At 51.5% G+C, this 18,204-nt stretch overlaps 1 protein-coding gene across 6 annotated transcripts in view; it reads left to right on the top strand.

The window, feature by feature from the left end:
• ABCA3 (ATP binding cassette subfamily A member 3) overlaps nucleotides 1-18,204 on the top strand; it is a 50,575-nt gene that overhangs the window by 24,068 nt on the left and 8,303 nt on the right. For all 6 annotated transcript variants that reach the window (XM_049903162.1, XM_049903160.1, XM_049903161.1 and 3 more), the window contains 11 exons: nucleotides 761-934; nucleotides 3,738-3,919; nucleotides 6,334-6,477; nucleotides 6,953-7,082; nucleotides 7,948-8,102; nucleotides 8,308-8,463; nucleotides 8,666-8,876; nucleotides 10,155-10,305; nucleotides 15,562-15,660; nucleotides 16,209-16,395; nucleotides 17,366-17,669. In XM_049903162.1, the coding sequence (XP_049759119.1) occupies nucleotides 761-934; nucleotides 3,738-3,919; nucleotides 6,334-6,477; nucleotides 6,953-7,082; nucleotides 7,948-8,102; nucleotides 8,308-8,463; nucleotides 8,666-8,876; nucleotides 10,155-10,305; nucleotides 15,562-15,660; nucleotides 16,209-16,395; nucleotides 17,366-17,669 (1,893 nt within the window). The remainder of the gene's footprint in view (nucleotides 1-760; nucleotides 935-3,737; nucleotides 3,920-6,333; nucleotides 6,478-6,952; nucleotides 7,083-7,947; nucleotides 8,103-8,307; nucleotides 8,464-8,665; nucleotides 8,877-10,154; nucleotides 10,306-15,561; nucleotides 15,661-16,208; nucleotides 16,396-17,365; nucleotides 17,670-18,204) is intronic.

The raw sequence follows: 18,204 nt of genomic DNA, 5'->3' as shown, positions 1-18,204 counted from the left end.
CACCTGGTGGATTTGAACCTTTTAGTTAGAAGCCTGAGCTCTTAACCACTGTACCACCAGGGGTCCAACATATCAGGGGTTAAGACTCAACATATCTTTGTAGATGACACAATTTAACCCATAACAGAGGGATCAGAGGACATCTAAGTAGCAATAACCTACAGCATGAGTTGACGGAAAGGGAGGAGACATGAGAGGAAGTGCTGGATGGGATGGCACACAGGACGTCTTGTCCCCTTCTCTGCCTTGTTCCCCTGCTCTTCCAGTGTACTCCATGCCTGGCTGACTTGTCCGTTTACTCTGTCTCCCCACTAGATTAGAAGCTCCAGAGGGTGGGCCTTTTGTCTCTCTGGAACAGGGCGTGGCACAAAGTGGGTGTTTAGCAAGTATTTGTTGAACGACTAAATGAACACCAAGGTTGGGCAGACCGGGAGAAACGTGGGACTTGTAGCAGGGGGATCAAGAGTTCAGTTTTAGCCATGTCAGAGAGGCAACTGGACATCGCGTCTGGGGTCAGGGCTAGAGAGACCACCACAAGGTCCTTAGGATGGGGAAAGTGTGTGAAGCCCTTGGTGGGTGTCATTTTCCGGATGCAGAACACCAACAAGAGGCTGGCCGAACCCTGGAACCCCTCCAGCACTGGAGCTTGCACTCTGACGCTGGGAAGCACGGGGCAACCTATCCCAGGGAAGGTCCCCTGTGTACCGCTGACCCCATGGATGCCCCCAGCACCATCTCCTGTCCCTTTCTCCACCTACAGCCAACATGGCGGCGGCCATCGGTGGCTTTCTCTACTTCTTCACCTATATCCCGTACTTCTTCGTGGCTCCCCGCTACAACTGGATGACCCTCAGCCAGAAGCTCTTCTCTTGCCTCCTCTCCAACGTTGCCATGGCCATGGGGGCCCAGCTCATAGGGAAATTTGAAGCAAAAGGTGAGTATTTTCCTCTTCATTATCACTTTGAGGGAATCTAGGCAGAGGGACCTCCAACGGGCTGGACTCAGATAATAACGTAAGCTGGGACAGAGATACGGTGAATTCACATGGCGATGGGCATGACAGGGGTCACTTCCCAGGAGGCCTGAGACCCGGCTTTGGGTCCTTCTAGCAGCTCTGCTCCTGTCTGGAGAGAAGATGAGAGGGCAGAGGGGATTAGAAGCTGGCCGAATGGACACGAAAATAGAGAGTGGAGGGAAGGAGTATGCTGTCTCATTACAGGGAGAGCACCTAGGAGTATATAGCAAGGCGTATAAATGTTTTTGTATGAGGGACTGACTTGGTTTGTAAAGTGTCACATAAAGCACAATAAGAATATATATATTTTATTGTATTTTTGGTGAAAGTATGCACGGTAAAACAGGCTTCCATTCCATAATTTCTACACACAATGTTTAGTGGCAGTGGTTACATTCTTCAGTTAGTATCAACCTTCTCATTATTTCTAGTTGTTCCACTCCCTTTAATTTGGTCTCACTGCCACCCTAGACATCTCATCTATGCTTTAGAGTAACTGTTGTCCATTTGGTCTCATATGGATAATTTTTTTAAAAGCACAGCACTCAAGGATGAAATTGTTTACTTTTTGAACTTCCTGCTTTTTAAGACACTCAGTGTCATCACAGCAGAGAGCTCAGAATCCAAGGATTTGAGCCTTGAGATCAACCCCTAGCTCTGGGTAAAGTGGTAGCAGTAGCCCCCCCTGCAGGGACCCCAGGACTCTGGGGGGGGTCTTGACTAAAGCTAGGAAGCTAGGGTGCACTGAGGGAGGCCTGAAAGGAACCAGCGATGAACTAGGAAGGTTTTTCCTTGATTTTTATGGACTTTCTTGATTTTTTAAATACCATGGGGTCAGATACCACTCTTCTCTGGGCTGGGTTTGGCTCATGCGCCCCGCCTTTGCAGACAGTGTGGTAGACACTCATATTGTAATTGATCAGAGCACAGCCTTCCCCTTTGACTGGATGAAAGGGGGCACCTAGTTTACCCCTCACCTGCTGGAATGTTTCTGGAGAGAGAGACTCCGCTCTTAGGAGTCACTCCAAGCAGACCCCACCCACTCTCATTGGATGGTGCGAACAGTGCCTTACAGGGTCGGGTTGGATTAGGTACTCCCCTGGGGTGGGCGGCAGTCACAGTGCTTGTGTTGCTGACACCTGCCTTGTTGCTGTACCTGTGGGAGCTGGAACACAGCCTACCTTCTATGTGACTGACCCCTAAGCATTGTTAGATGGCCTCAGCCCGTCTCCATCCAGACATTGTCATTTCCTCCAGCCATGTGGCTCCTACTGGTTCCTACTGGTTGTGGCTCCCAAACATTGGGTCTTTGGAAAGAGGCAGGGAGAGGCCACAGGAACGGCCAGTGTCACTTGGTCTCCGATTAGGGTTTTCTTCTTCGTTGGTAACATCTTCTGACAGTGGAGCTTTTAAATATGTGTGTTTCTGGGTATAGAAGTAGTCGATTACATGGAGGCTTTGTAAATGAACAGCCCTTTCCAGGGATCAAATTGTTCTTAAAAAATCATTTACAAAGAAGCATTCAACCATGGGCACCTTAGATCTGTCTACTTTTCTGACAGTTGTATAGTGAGTGTCCAGAGACAAACTCCAGTCCTTTGAAGGCGTATGTTCACCCAGGCTAGACAGCAGCCGGTTCCAGCACAGCTCTGGGACGGGCAGAGGGCAGCTGGCCGGACAGAGCTTCCAGGCAGGTGGATGAGTGGTGGCGAACGAACAAGAAGAAAAACTGCTACAAGCACTGCTAATTCTACCTTCAAATATGTCTGAAATAGTTCAGTTTGCAAAAAAGAGTTCTATTAAGTGTACTTCGGTCCACTGTTGGCAGGACCCCAAGTCTGTGTATATGTGTATGTGTGTATGTGTGCATATATCTGTGTGTGTGAGCATGTCTGTGTGTGGAGCCCTGGTGGAGCAGTGGTTCAGCACTCCACTGCTAACCAAAAAGGTCAGCAGTTCCAACCCACCAGCCCCTCTATGGGAGAAAGATGTGGCAGTCTACTTCTGTAAAGATTACATCCTTGGAAACCTTGTAGGGCAACCCTACAGGGTTGCTATGAGTCGGCATTGACTTAATGGCAGTGGATTTGGTTTTTGGTTTGGTGTGTACATATATACGTATATATGCATGTGTACATACGTACAGAGGAGTTCCTGGGTAGTGCAGATGATTAACACGCTCAGCTGTTAACCAAAAGGTTGGTGATTCACATGCACCCAGATGCACCCCAGAAGAAAGGCCTGGTCATCTGCTTCCAGAAAGTCACAGCCATGAAAACCATGGAGTGCAGTTCTACTCTGCAACACATGGGGTCATCATGAGTCAGGAATCAGCTTGACAGCAACTGGTAAATGTATGTACATGTAATATGTATGTGTATGTATATATGTGTGCATGTGTCATAAACATCATAAACGTGACGCATCTAGTGAGTCAGTGAGCTGCTGGTTTTGAAACTTACCAACTTCGTAACTTATTATCCTAAAGACCTGAAGAAACTTAAAAATGTGTTAGAAAATCAGGTGGGAAAAGTTGCTCTGGCTTTTGTGTGGAAGCGTACACTCACACCCACACACCCACCTACACACCCACCCATACCCACACCCCCCCACACACACCCACCCACCTACCCACCTACCCATACCCACACACACACCCACACATACACACACACCCCGGGCGGGGCCACCCAATATCGCCATCTCCCTGTGTGTCTTCCAGGCACAGGCCTGCAGTGGCGAAACCTCCTGAGCCCGGTCAGCGTGGACGACAACTTCTCCTTTGGGCAGGTACTGGGCATGCTGCTGTTTGACGCTGTCCTCTATGGCTTGGTGGCCTGGTATGTGGAGGCCATCTGCCCCGGCCAGTTCGGAGTGCCCCAGCCCTGGTACTTTTTCTTCACGGTGAGTTCTAATGCCATTCCCCTTCCCGTTGACAGCCCTGTGGGTGGTAGTAGTGTGACCTGGAATTCACTGTTGGGGTGGCTTAAGCTCCTGGCAAGGGCACCCGCTGGGGGCGGGCCAGCACGGCCTCCCTAGAGGTGCTCCCCTGAGCCAACTCCTCCAGGCAGGCCCTGAGATGAGGGATCCAAAACCACACCAGCTCATCACCTCCATGGCCAGTGCATATCGACCACTGCTGCCCACTTAGACCCGGTCCCTAACAGCCTCCATCTTACCGAGGTCTCTGCAACCTTTAACACTCTTGCTTGCTTTTGCTGCCTCGTGAAAAGTATATTACTAGGTTTTCTGCCCACAAAAGAATACACGTTTATTGTAAAAATTATGGCATTGCCGAGATAGGTAGCACAGTCCCCTACCCAGAGGACACAGTGACACTTTGGTGTGAACCTCTTCACACAACACCACATACGTATATTAACACACACGTTGTTGTTTTTAATTGCCACGGAGTGATTTTGCACTCATGACAACCCCACATGTGACAGAATAGACCTGCCACATATGGTTTTCTAGGCTGTAATCTTTATTATGGGGCCAGATCACCAGGTCTTTGTCCCACGGAGTTGCTGGGTGGGTTCAAACCACCAGCCTTCTGGTTAGGAGCCAAGTGCTTAACCGATGCACCACCTGGGCTCTTTATGTGTATATTAACACACCCACACATATATAACACATATGCGTGTTTATAACATATACTTGTATGTGATACACATACGTGTTTGCTTTTAACACAACACGATCATATTGTAATAACGACTGAAACTTGCTTTTTCACCTAACAATGTATCTCCAACATCTTAAGTGAATATACATATGTGCGCTTATTATAAATATATTTTCAGGCTTTTATGCGTATATATTTACAAGTTTTGCTTTATTTATTCAAAAGCGTGTTTATACTTAAACATATGCCTCTTTCTTTCTAAGTCAGCCTCATTTTTACGACGGCACAGGGTCCTACCTCTGTGTAGTTCATTCATCCCCTGCTGGTGCAAGGTTAGGTGCCTCTTCTTGATTCATTCTGTAATTCAGTTAATACTTGCCACATGTCTATGTGAGTTTCCTGGTGCAGCTGGGACAAAGTGCCATGCGCTAGAGGACTTGAAACCACAGGGGAGTGTATTCTTGCTCAGTTCTGGAGGCCGGAAGTCCAAAACCAAGGTGTGGGCAGGGCTGCGCTCCCTCCAGAGGTTCTAGGGGAGTATCCTGCCTTGCCTCTTCCATCTTCTGGTGGCCCCAGGCATTCCTGGGCCTGGGGCTGCACCGCTGCAGTCTCTACCTCAGTGGTCACACGGCCCTCTCCTCCGTGTCTGTGTCTCCCCTCTTCCTACAAGGACACCAGCCACTGGACCGGGGCCACCCTGCTCTGGTGCGAGTTCATCTTCACGAACTCTGTCTGCAAAGATCCCTTTTCCAAATCAGGTCCTGTTCTGAGGTTCCGGGGTTTAGGACTTCAGTACATCTTTTGGGAGAACATACTCCAAACCCTTGCAGTCCCCCACTGTATTCATCCACTCTAAGATAGCTCTGATTGTTTAATGCACTGTTACTTTATTAATCACTAGTAATAAAGACACAGGTAAACTGTGGAATTCTCCAATTACAAGATGCATACTGATTTCAGAGTCCCTTAAATTGTGAAAAATAGTCTCTTAAAACCAGCCGAATTTGGTGTGTTGCAGACGCTACTCTAGACCCTGGAAACCCTGCTGCGAGTTAAAGCCCCACCCTCACAGAGCTTGCCCGTGGTGGGAATTCTCCCAGGGCTCTGGCCTGCCCACACTCTTGTGTTGTGTGCAGCTCCATAAACTCCCAGGTATCCTCGAGGGCTAGGAGTGCGCGATTTGTCATGTGTTTTTTCCCCTGCATGGCGTCTGTCACTAGGCGGCTGGACAGAGGAGACAAGTTCTTGTCATGTGTAGCAGAGGGGGCCCAGCCCGTTTGGCGTCTTTCACTTGTGACAGCTCACATGCAGCTTGAGCTAGGTACGTAGACTCAGCCAGCGGCACAGAGACACAGCCTCCTTGGCTTTCTGGCCCTGACATCACACTCTGGGCTGAAATGTTTCATAACCTCTCTTGGTGTTCAGTTTCCCAGTTTAGTTCCTAGGGAGTCATCACTGTGCCCATTGGCCAGTTCAGAACACTGAGGCCTAGAGCTCTCCCACGGGGGCAGCAGGAGCAAGGAGCCAAGCGGACTCAAAGCAGGGTCTCCTGGGCAGCTCGGGGAGAGTCAAGACCAAGGCCATGCTGCAGCATGAATTCAGTACTCCAGCTAATTGCTGCTCTGTGTATCTCTAACCGGATAAGTGGGTGTGAATTGACCACTTTGACCCCCATCTGGTTTCACCCTAGCCCTCATACTGGTGCAGAAGCCTGAGGACTATCTTGGTGAAGGAGGATAAAGATGATGACCCAGAAAAAGTGCTCAGGATGGAGTTCTTTGAGGCCGAGCCAGAGGACCTGGTAGCCGGGATCAAAATCAAGCATCTTTCCAAGGTGCAGCCTCCCTGTGAGATGGGCAGGGGCTGGGACGAAGGCAGGTGGCCCTGGGCAGTGTGCTTCCGAGCTGGCAAGGTCTTCCCACACTGATCCTCCTTCAGAGCTCAGAGCGTCCCTCAACTACACCTCAGAGTCGGGGCGCAGATCCGCTTACCCCCGCCACTCTGACCCAACTCCCAGCAGCTTTCCAGTAAACTCTCATTCCCAGGCAGCCCCTTGGCCTCCAGGCCTTCTACTGTGGACACAGGGGAAAGCCAGAACATAGGGAGGGGGAGGCAGGAAGCATCAGTGCCCTCTAACCATGGCTCTCTGTCCGACCCTGCCCCAGCCTTCACTCTGCACAGCCCTTGCCACCTGGACACTGGGCGTGGCTTCCTTCCGCCATCTGCATGCCCACGGGGAGCAGGAGCTGATGGGGTGAGGCGCCCCCAGGGCCCAGGGGTGTACAGGGCAGCCTTTTGCCTTACTGCAGGTTTTCAGAGTTGGGAATAAGGGGAAGGTGGCCGTCAGGGACCTGAACCTGAACCTGTACGAGGGACAGATCACAGTCCTGCTGGGCCACAATGGCGCTGGAAAGACCACCACCCTATCCATGCTCACAGGTAAGCTGGGTATGGGGGAGACCACACCTGTCCATGCTTACAGGTAAATTGGGTGTGGGGGAGACCATCACCTGTCCACATAGGTAAGCCAGGTGCAGGGGAGACCACCACCTGTCCATGCTCACAGGTAAGTTGGGTACGGGGGAGACCACCATCTGTCTGCCGTCACAGGCCAGCCTCTCAAGCCTCCCGCTGTGGCTGGCAGGCCTCTTAGCCACCACCCCAGCCTAGGCCATGGCCCCCTACCTCTCATGGTCTCCAGTCCCTCCACGGCCCTGGGACTCCAGGATGGAGGGGTGTGCTCTCCCTCCTGGCAGTGCCGCAGGCCCAGGGGACAGGGCACTGCCCCTCCAGTAACACCACCCTCCCTTCAGCCACTGTTCGTAAATGTCCATGCTTAGACTGTTAGCAGAAACAAGTCCACTCCATGCTGACCGTGTCATCCGAAACCAGCACAAAGCCAGCACTTCCAGAGAGCCTTCTCTGAGGTACCATGCCCAACTACAACTCCACAAGTTTTCAGGCTGTTTTCTAAGTTCCTCAGCAGCTGTCAGGAGGCCGGCGTGAGTGCGGTGCAGTCTGGCTCTGAGAGGTGGTTGCCTTACCGCACATGCGGAGGGTGTGAGCATGTCCTGCTCATTCCTCAAGCTCAGACGCCTGTGAGACGACCGTCCCCGTTCCCCCTCTCTGCAGTCCCGGCTGCAGGCCCATGCAGCCCCATATCTGGGGCAGGGGTTAGTGACAACTTAGTAGTCAGCACGGCCACGGCCAAGACTGTGGATAAAATAAGGCTTGATACCCCACTGCTGACCTGCAATCATTTCAGGCTGAATTTCAGCTCCTGGGGTCGTCTGCTTGATCCTAGGTCTCTTTCCCCCCACCAGCGGGTGGGCGTACATCAGTGGGTATGAGATCTCACAAGACATGGCTCAGATCCGAAAGAGCCTGGGTCTGTGCCCCCAGCATGACATCTTGTTCGACGACCTGACAGTGGTGGAGCATCTGTACTTCTATGCCCAGGTGAGCCACCGGCCGGGTTTCTCTCAGCAGCTGCTGTTGTGTCGCTTATCTGCTCCAGTTTCCGAGGCAGCCGAGTGCACTCTGATCCTCCCCACAAAGAGCAGACAAATGTCAAGGGGAGACGGGTCTCGGGCCAAGGAGCATGTTGGAGGGTCAGCCTGTCAGAGGCCTTGATCTGATCTTCCTGTGGTCCTCGCCATTACAGCTGAAAGGACTGTCGCTCCAGAAGTGCCAGGAAGAAGTCCAGCACATGCTGCGCACCCTTGACCTGGAGGACAAGCAGGACTCCCTGAGCAAGTTCCTGAGTGGGGGCATGAGGCGTAAGCTGTCCATCGGCATCGCCCTCATCGCAGGCTCCAAGGTGCAGGGTCACCCATGCACAGACAGGCCCGTTCACCATGGCCAGCCCCCTCAGCCCTCGGCACCACAGGAGGGAAATCCGGCGTGGGGTGGTCTGACCGTGTCTCGGTGGAAGTGGACTCAGGCCTTCCAGGGCCCACAGGGTGGCCAGGCTGGGCCCGGTGTGACCCTTCCCACATCACAAGGCTGCCCCATGCCCTCAGGTGCTAATGCTGGACGAGCCTACCTCAGGCATGGATGCCATCTCCCGGAGGGCCATCTGGGACCTGCTCCAGCAGCAGAAGAGTGACCGCACCATCCTGCTGACCACCCACTTCATGGACGAGGCAGACCTCCTGGGGGACCGCATAGCCATCATGGCTAAGGGGGAGCTGCAGTGCTGTGGGTCGTCGCTGTTCCTCAAGCAGAAATATGGTGAGCAAGTGGCGGACAAGGCAGGCCGGCCCACCGCATTTGTTCAGCATCCCCGGAAACTGCCCCTGTTTCCCTTCATGGGGGTGAGTCAGGCAGGGGAGCCCTTCTCTGGACTTCATATCCAGTCCTCTGTGGGTGTGGACCTACAGCCCAAGGCAGAGGATCTTGTGAGAACAGGAAGGGGCGGAGCAGTGTCATGGTTTGGTTAGGACTCAGGGCAGCTGTGACCAAAACACCAGTAGTCATTGGTGGCTCAGAGTGGCTCAACAGGAAAGAGGCTGATGAGCCCAAGGGCAGCGTAGTGACGCCCAGCGTCAGGGGCGCAGCCCCCAAGCCCTGCCCTACTGTGTGGTGAGGCTTGTTTTCTTGAGATCACCACCTGGCCTGGCTGTGCCAGCTTCCTGTCCACATCCCCCTGCAGGAAGGAGCACATGTCGCCCTTGGACATGCTCCCCAGGCTACACGCCCAGTGCTGTCTAATCAGGGTCAACACCAGACTGCAGGGAGGCTGGAGCCTGCAGCCTTGGTGCTGGACAACTATGTACACAGCAAAAAGACATTATTTAGTTACCAGTAGAGGGGAGAGCAGATCTTGGGGGACAAGGAGCAGACTCTGTCTTATCCTGAGACCTGAAGCTGGAGCCCTGGGCCGAGTTCCAGCTCTCACTTCCTGCCGCCTCATCACTTGGCTGAGCATTACACTTCCTAGGCTTCTGCGTCCTTGTCTGTGACATGGACCCAGAAACAACATCCCTGCCACATGACGTAGCAAAAGCAAGGGAGACGGTATATTTGGAAGTCCCATGAAGATGAAATCACTGTGACTAGCATCACTACCATTTCTGCCTCTACCATTACTGTCTTCTTCTTCGTGGTTACCTCATAGTAACAATGCTTAGTGTTAATCCTTCAGGAACAGGTGAAATCCCACAACATACATTCCCTGAAACATAGGGCTGGCATTTCGTGTGAATACTGTGTCCGTCCCGGGAACTGGAGGTCTCAATCTGGGGATCTTGCCTCACCCTGGTTGGTTGAGCAGTCAAGGGAAGGCTTGTACAGTGCTACCACCCATTCACATCAGGATCTCTTCCCAGCTAGGGAGCCAAGGGGACCCCAGGACAGCACGCGGAGTTCGGCGGCAAGGAGTCCATCTGGGTTAGAGGCCTCCTTTCATGCGCCTGACCCAGTGTGGGCACCCGGAGACCCAGCATGGTTCAGGAGGGGGTGTGAGAAGGCACGGTTGAGCAGCTGACACGTGTTTTCCCCATGTTCCAGGCGCAGGGTACCACATGACCCTCGTGAAGGAGCCCCATTGTGACCCAGAGGCTGTTTCCCAGCTGGTCCACCACCACGTCCCCAACGCCACCCTAGAGAGCAGTGCTGGGGCCGAGCTTTCCTTCATCCTTCCCAAAGAGAGCACACACAGGTACAGCCCCAGAGAGCGCGTGCATGGGTGCAGCCCCAAGGAGAACACCCACAGGTACAGCCCCAGAGAGGGCACCTACAGGTACAGCCCCAGGAGAGCACCCACAGGTACAGCCCCAGGAGAACACCCACAGGTATATCTCAGAGAGGACACCCACAGATACAGCCCCAGAGAGGGTACCCACAGGTACAGTCTCAGAAAGGGCACCCACAGGTTCAGCTGCAGAGAGAGTACCCACAGGTATGGTTTCAGAGGGCACTCACAGGTACAGCCCCAGAGAGGGCACCTACAGGTATGGTCCCAAAAGGCCAGGCGAGAGCACTCACAGGTCCTTATCCCAGCATCCCCAAAAGTCCTACCGCCTTCCAGCATCCACTCCAAGTTCAGAATCTCATCTTTTGAATCATCTAAATCAGACATGGTGACACCAAGCATGGTCCACCCTGGGGCAAAGCTCCATCTGCAGCCCTGTGAGACCTGTTTCCAGAGCACAATGGTGAAGCAGGCATAAGGCAGACTTTCCCATTCCCAAAGAGAGAAATTGGAGTGAAAGAAGGGGTCGTCGGTACCAAGCAAGTCTGAAACCCAGCAGGACAAATCTCTAGTTTTCAAGGCTTGAAGATACTTCTCTGTTCTCTCTACTCCAATATCACTGACCACATCTGCAAAGAAAAACCCTGTTTCCCCAAACAAGGTCCCATTCACCAGTTCAGGGGTGATGACTGCGTCAAAGCTTTTGGGGGAACACAGTTCAACATATGAAAAAATGGTGTGGTATGTCGTCAGGACCTCCTCGTCTGACCTCACGAAGGGGGAGAATCATCATCAGCACCATCAGCCCAAAGCTGATTCCTATGAGGTGGAGGTCAGACGCCAATTCTGACACCAGCCATCCCTCCCACAGCTCTCTACTTTTCTGCTGGGTTTGAGAATTCATCACAGTGGCCACACAGAACTCACAGACAGTACTTACTACTAAGGGGTTTATTAGGGGAGCAACAGGTTACAATTCAGGATCAAAAACGACTCAGAATACAGTTCTTCGATCAGGACAGCCTCTTCTCAGCCATGGCCGCAGGCAGGCCTCCTCTGGCCCTCGGTCCCTTGGGCCTCTTGGGCTGGCCGGGCCTCTGCCCTGCTCGGGCAAGTGTCACGAAGCTCTTTAGCTCTCCAACAAGTGCCCAGAGGCCCCCCACTACAACAGCAGGCCTCAGCCCAAAGATGCTCAGCTTTCCAGCTCTGTGGGTTGTCAAGCCCAACTCTTCTGACAAGTACTCAGAGGTACCCCACTCCCATCAGTAAGCCTTTTACCCGAAGGCACTCAGCTTTTTTGCTCCGTGGGCTGGGAAGCACACTGCGCCATTTCCTCCTGGTCTCCTGGTTCTCCTGCCTTTGCTGCCACTATTTCTTTCCTGCTGCTTCTCACCATCTCGGTGTTACAACTCTCTCTGTCTTCTGGGTCTAGGAGGTTCTCAGCACAGGGATCCCAAGTCCAAAGGATGTACTCCACTCCTAGGACTTCTTTCTTGGTGGTAGTGATGTCCCCCCCCCCCGTTTCCTCCTCTGGGAAGGCTCATTTTAAGCCTTGTGGCATGGCAAAACTGACCAATCCCCTCAGAGTTTCATATACCTTATTTGCATAGTCCCACCCCCCACAAGGGTGCCATGCACCTTGTTTGCATTATTGGCAAACTGTCCAATCCCCTTGGTGGGCCAGAAGTACCTCATTTGCATAGTCCCACCCCATCACTTGGGTGGGAGTTACAAGAACATGGCAAGAAAGGCCACACAAAAATGATCCATCTCACTGCAGGCCACCCCCTAGCTTTTCTAGCCATGGATAACTCTCCCCTCCCAATCATTCCACCAGTCCAAAACAGCCATTGTCTTGGTCATCTAGTGCTGCTAGAACAGAAATACCACAAGTGGATGGCTTTAACAAAGAGAAATTATTTTCTCACAGTCAGTAGGCTAGAAGTCCAAGTTCAGGGGAAGGATTTCTCTCTCGGCTCTGGAGGAAGGTCCTTGTCATCAGTCTTCCCTTGGCCTGGGAGCATCTCAGCACAGGAAGCTCAGGTCCAAAGGATGCACTTTGTTCCTGGCCCTGCTTTCTTGGTGGCATGAGGTTCCCAACTTTCTGTTTACTTCCCTTTCTTTTTATGTCTTAAGAGATAAAAGGTGGTGCAGGCCATACCCCAGGGGAACTCCCTTTACATTGGATCAGGGACATGATGTGGTAAGGGTGTTACAATCCTACCCTAATCCTCTTTAACATAAAATTTTTACAGTCACAAAATAGAGGACAACTGCAGAATGCTAGGAATCATGGCCTAACCAAGTTGATACATTTTTGGGGGGACATAATTCAATCCATGACAGTCATTAACAGTTTTTCAGTAGGGCAGAAGAGTCCTTGGGGTGAGGTTACTCAGCCATTCAGGTCTGCTGCAGATATTGGTTTGATGTGGTCAGGTCCTCCAAAAATCATCTCAGCTTCACCCTTTCTGGCCTCTGATAAAATTTTAACTGAGAGATTGTTCCCTTACTCTAAACCTCTCTCGAGGTATCAGCATAGCAAAACCTTTAAGGGAGTTGAGGTTTGGCCACTGTACTGCAGTCCTGTTAACAGTCAACACACACAACTGAATCATATCATCCTATCAGCATTTCACCAACTGTCTGTTACCCAGACCCATGAGGAAAAGAGGAAACTATTCAGTGGGTGTGCTCCCTTGTCCCCCTCATTTTGAGTGTAAATACACCTCTTAAAGCATGTAAGTCAGCCACTACGTGTCTTTATCTCCCCTTGTTTTATACTGTCAATGTTTAAATTGCCCGTCCCTGTAAAACCAGTACTGTGAGGAGACAGCATGTTCCTTGGTCTTGAATCTTCTGTTCTTGTTGGAACTTTGAGCATCTGCACCTGTAAGCAAAGCCCAATCCAGAGCATGCCATCAAATTGCAGCAATTTACACCAGCTCACAGTGTCAAACATCTCTTTCTCTCTCAGTTTGGTTGGGTTCTGGTCAACTTATCCCTATCCCCTGTGGTCTAGGTCAGTGGGTACCAGCCATAGGTTCAGGTGTCCACATAACTCCCTCTACTTGAGACCAGCCAACCCCTTCTCTCTTTCTGTTTCTCATCTATAGCACCTGTGGGCTAGATCAGCAGGTGCCAATGGAACATGTCGAAACTCAGCCCATCTCTTCATTTCTGCGCCTCCCCTACTTCCACTCAAGTGGACCCAGATGGTCTCCACAAGCTAGCATACCAGGTGGTCAAATCACTGGCTCCTTTTAACCTCCAGTCTTAGAAGGGTGTTCTTTTGATGGGCACTGACTTTTCCTGCCTTCATGCATACAATAGCAAAATGCTTGAAATTGAAAAAGCAAAACAGTCATTTTTTTTTTTTCTGCAGGTCTTTCCTTCAAATGCAAATTCCCTGCTCCCTCAGCAGTTCTGAGTGGGTCTGCATTTCTTTTCAAATACGAATCTCTTGACTCTGAAGGTTCTGGGTGAGGCTCAAGTTTTTGATCTAAGCTCCCAATAGGGGCTACTCCATTGTAATTAACAGCCTATGTTTCTTTTGGGCAAATCCTAGTTCCCCTTTTAGCGTATCCAATCAAGTATTGGAGGAAGGCGGAGTTACATGCTCTGTAATCTGTAATACCCAATATTCGTTACCATCATACATGTAGATCTGTTTTACAGCATTAGACAGGAGAAATAGTCAATGTCCAGAGTACATTCAGATAAACACATAACCCTGTTAAAAACATTCCAGTTTCATCTTATCTCCTCCATAACTTGACTGTCTTCCCATTCATATGCCTATGACCTTGAGCCTCTGGTTAGGTGGAACCAGAAGACCCTAGCCCCCTATCAGTCATCTTGTTTAACCTGCCAGACTTTTGCCCCAAGCAACTCCAGATGTAGCTTTTTTCCCCTCAGCTGCAGCAGAATATCTCCTACTTTCCTTTCAGCCATTACAGGTAACAACAACCAAAGCAACCATCTCAGAATCAGAAGTTTTACTTCCCACGCCCCTTTATTCCTTCTCTTATAAAGTCCCATGTGTCCATGAGTCTAGAGCCATTGCAACAAATCCCACTTCTGACACCGATTGTAAAAAGGTGTGGCAGAGGCATCTGACCTCATCTAACTTCACAAGGGGAGGGAGAGAAAATCATTGCCAGCATCAAGAACCCAAAACATATAATACTCTATTACGCCTTTTTTTTTTTTTTTTTTTCTTGTGTACTTTTCCTAAAAAATGTGCTAACAAACATCCACATCTAAAACTCTTTGCCCATGTCTCTCCAGTTACCCTCTTTGGATCAGTTCCCATTAGTGGGGTAAATATGGCCAATTCCTTTCTAGAAATTGCTGCTTCACTCGTCCATCAGGATATGAGGAGAGCACCTATTTTATTCCAAGGCTGTTGGCTTGGAATAAGTTATACTTTGTGTATCTAATGATGAAATAAGGAACCCTGGTGGCACAATGGGTGAGCACTCAGCTGGTTCAAACTCACCAGCAGCTCCACAGGAGAAAGTCCTGGCAATCTGCTCCCTTAAAGATTACACCGTTGGAGAAACCCTATGGGGTAATTTTACTCTGGCACATAGGGTCACTGAGTCAGAATTGACTTGCTGGCAATGAGTAATGGTGAAATGTCTTATCGTTGCTTGGTTTGCATTGCAAGCTTTTCTTCTTTTCTTACCAGTGCGGGGTTGATCATGTTCAATGCTCATTGGCTGTTAAGTAGCACTTCTCCTGGGTATGGTTTGCTTTAGTCTTCTGTTCAGTTGTTGGGTGGGGCATTTTCTATATTAATACCCACCATTTTTGTTGCAACTTTCTCAAATTTGTTGCAGCCTCTTAATTTTGTGGGATCTATTTCCCTACAGATGTATTACATTTAATGTATTATATCTCTTACTTTGTGATTTCTTCTATTACTTTTATGCTTAAAAAGTGCTTCCCTACTTTGAGATCAAATGAGCATTCATCTGTTTCCTCTCGGTTTGTTTTATTTCATTTAGATGTATGTTGTCAAAGAATTTCTAGCAGGCCAGCATACTCACAAGATGTTATATGGAAACTAAACCATAAGAACCAACTTTTTTTTCCCCCCTAAGTGGTGTTTCAAGGAGTTAGCCACCATTTGTCCCTGCCCCATCCTATAGGGAGGTGATTTAGGAGCAAATTATCTAGAAAGTCACTGAGAAGGGACTGATTTTTTTTTTTTTTCAGGTTTGAAACTCTCTTCACTAAACTGGAGAAGAATCAGAAGGAGCTGGGCATCGCAAGCTTTGGGGCCTCCATCACCACCATGGAGGAGGTCTTCCTGCGGTCAGTCTAAGGCACAGTGATGTGGACGGTCTTTCTAAAGTGCAATGATAAAGCAGTCACCGCACTCATGAGCTCAGATACCCGCAGATAGATGATAGGTAGATAGATGATTCATTGATAGGTTGACAGATAATAGAGAGCTGGATAATAGACTGATCAGTTAATTGATAGACGATAGGTTAGCTGTTGTGAATAGTGCTGTTATGAACATTTGTGATCACGTCTCTGTGTAGACACATGTGTTCATTTCTCTTGGGTGGATTCCTAGGAGTGGAAAAGCTGGGTCACGCCATAACTGGGTTTCACATGTCTCTCCATGCTTGGAGAGGGTCCATTCTCACCTCTCCCTTGGGCACTAGGGTTCCTCTGGACCCAGCTTCTGCTGCTGGCCCGTGTTCACTGAATGAATGAACAAAGGAAAAAGTGAATGAACGAGCTAAGAAGCCAATGGCATTCTCTGATACTTGTCCTTTTCCTGGTTGAATGGTAGCTGTACTCCCTACCCCTTCCGAGCCCTCTCTAACCGATGCCCTCGTGTCTCGGCGCAGGGTCGGCAAGCTGGTGGACACGAGCATGGACATCCAGGCCATCCAGCTCCCAGCTCTGCAGTACCAGCACGAGCGGCGGGCCAGCGACTGGGCAGTGGACAGCCACCTCTCTGGCATGATGGACCCCAGCGATGGCGCTGGTGCTCTCATTGAGGAGGACTGCGGCGCCATCCAGCTCAACACCGGGGTGAGCAGCCAGTAGGGACCAGCAGGGGAGGGAGGGCAGGCAGCCCCTGGGCCTGGTGAGATGCAGCCAGCAGCAAGCAGGCAGAGCCTACAGAGGCAGTTTGGGCTCCAGGAAGGCCAACAGCTGGGCCATTGGCAGGTACAGGAAGATGAGGAACTGGGAGCATTCTCCTCGAGCAGTTGCCACTTCTTAGTATTCTGCATGAAATGGGGCCAATGCTTGGCCACTCGTGAGCCAGAGGGCAGGTCTGCTTATAACACCACGGTGAAGCATCTGCAGAGGGTGCTCCACGTGCCAGTGCCATGCTCTCAGGGAAGGTCTGCCTGGAACAGCACAGCGCTGCATCTGCAGAGGGCACACCATGTGCCACCATCGTGCTCACAGGCCACACATCAGTTTAGCTAGGTAGAGGACTATCCTGCTCCATATTAGTCAGGAAACCATGACTAGACAGCCAGCAGCACAGAGCTGGGCTCGGTCCCTCCTCACTGCTTTTGGAGGACAGTGATGGGGGAGGCACTGGGGAATATGGGGAAGTGCTTGGGAAGTTTGTGCGTCTGCTCCCAGTAAGCATGGCAGGGGTCCCCCATCCAGTGCTGCCTCCAGCATGGAGCAGTGGTGGGGGTGGGGGCAGAGGGGCATCAGGCTACACGGTTTCCGCCAGCCCCCTAACATCCCACACAGATAATGTGGTGTCTGCCTGCCTCCCGTGCTGCTCTCAGTCCCCAAGTGCCTATGTGCAGGCCCATGGTTGGACCTGTGGGGTGTGTGTAGGCGGGGTTGTATGGTGCAGTGGACTCCTCCAGAAAGCCCTGGCTGCTCTTGTCTGGCTGCTCATGTAGTTGTGGCAGAAGGCCACTCTCCCAGGCTCAAGCACACAGGGCTGCTGCAGCGGGGCAGGTAGGGGGCAGACCCCAACCTGCACAGCACCACTGTGACCCTGAGTGACACCATGCCTCCCTGTCCGCAGCTCGCCCTACATTGCCAGCAGTTCTGGGCCATGTTCATGAAGAAGGCTGTGTACAGCTGGCGGGAGTGGAAGGTGGTGGCAGCCCAGGTCCTGGTCCCTCTGACGTGCCTCACCTTAGCCCTACTGGCCATAAACTACTCATCGGAGATCCTCGACGACCCCAGCCTGGAGCTGACCCTAGGAGAATACGGTACTACCGTCGTGCCCTTTTCGGCTCCCGGGACATCACAGCTGGACCAGCAGCTGTCCGAGCACCTGAGAGACATGCTACAGGCTGAGGGGCAGGAGCCCCGTGAGGTGCTGGGTAAGGGCCACCCAGAGGCTTGGGCCAGATGTGCTGTGTGAGCCGGGTGTGCTGTGTGGGCCAGGTGGCCAGCTGGGCCCAGGTGTGCATTTGGATCAGGTGTGTGGTCAGGCCCAGGTGGGCAATCAGGCCATGTATGCTGTGTGGCCCAGGTGGACAGTTGGGGCAGGGCTTCCCAACAACAGACTCTTGACACTTGGGGCTGGATCCTTCTCTGCAATCCCAGGCACTGTAGGACGTCAAGCAACATCCCTGGCATTACCCCCCACCCCAGTCCAGTGACTGGGTCCCACGTAGCCCCACTGAGACACCCGCCCTTGCACAACCATCAAGGTTTCCAGGGCCTGCAAGGATTCCAGGGCCCTCCATGCACGGTGGCTCCAAGGGCCAGGATTAGGCTCCCAAAGCTGCCACAGCCTTCTCTGGCCAAGCCTGTCTGAGCATCTAGCTTGCCTGGCTCCCATGCTAAGTGTGGAACTTCAAGTTCTAACTGCCTCGCTGTGGGGTTTTATGAGCTTTTACTTAAAGATCCAGA

The sequence above is a fragment of the Elephas maximus genome, chromosome 12 (genome assembly GCF_024166365.1).
Source record: "Elephas maximus indicus isolate mEleMax1 chromosome 12, mEleMax1 primary haplotype, whole genome shotgun sequence".
In the NCBI taxonomy this organism is placed as follows: domain Eukaryota; kingdom Metazoa; phylum Chordata; class Mammalia; order Proboscidea; family Elephantidae; genus Elephas; species Elephas maximus.
The sequence above is the reverse complement of the archived record's forward strand: the minus strand, read 5'-3'. Positions and strand labels throughout refer to the sequence as shown.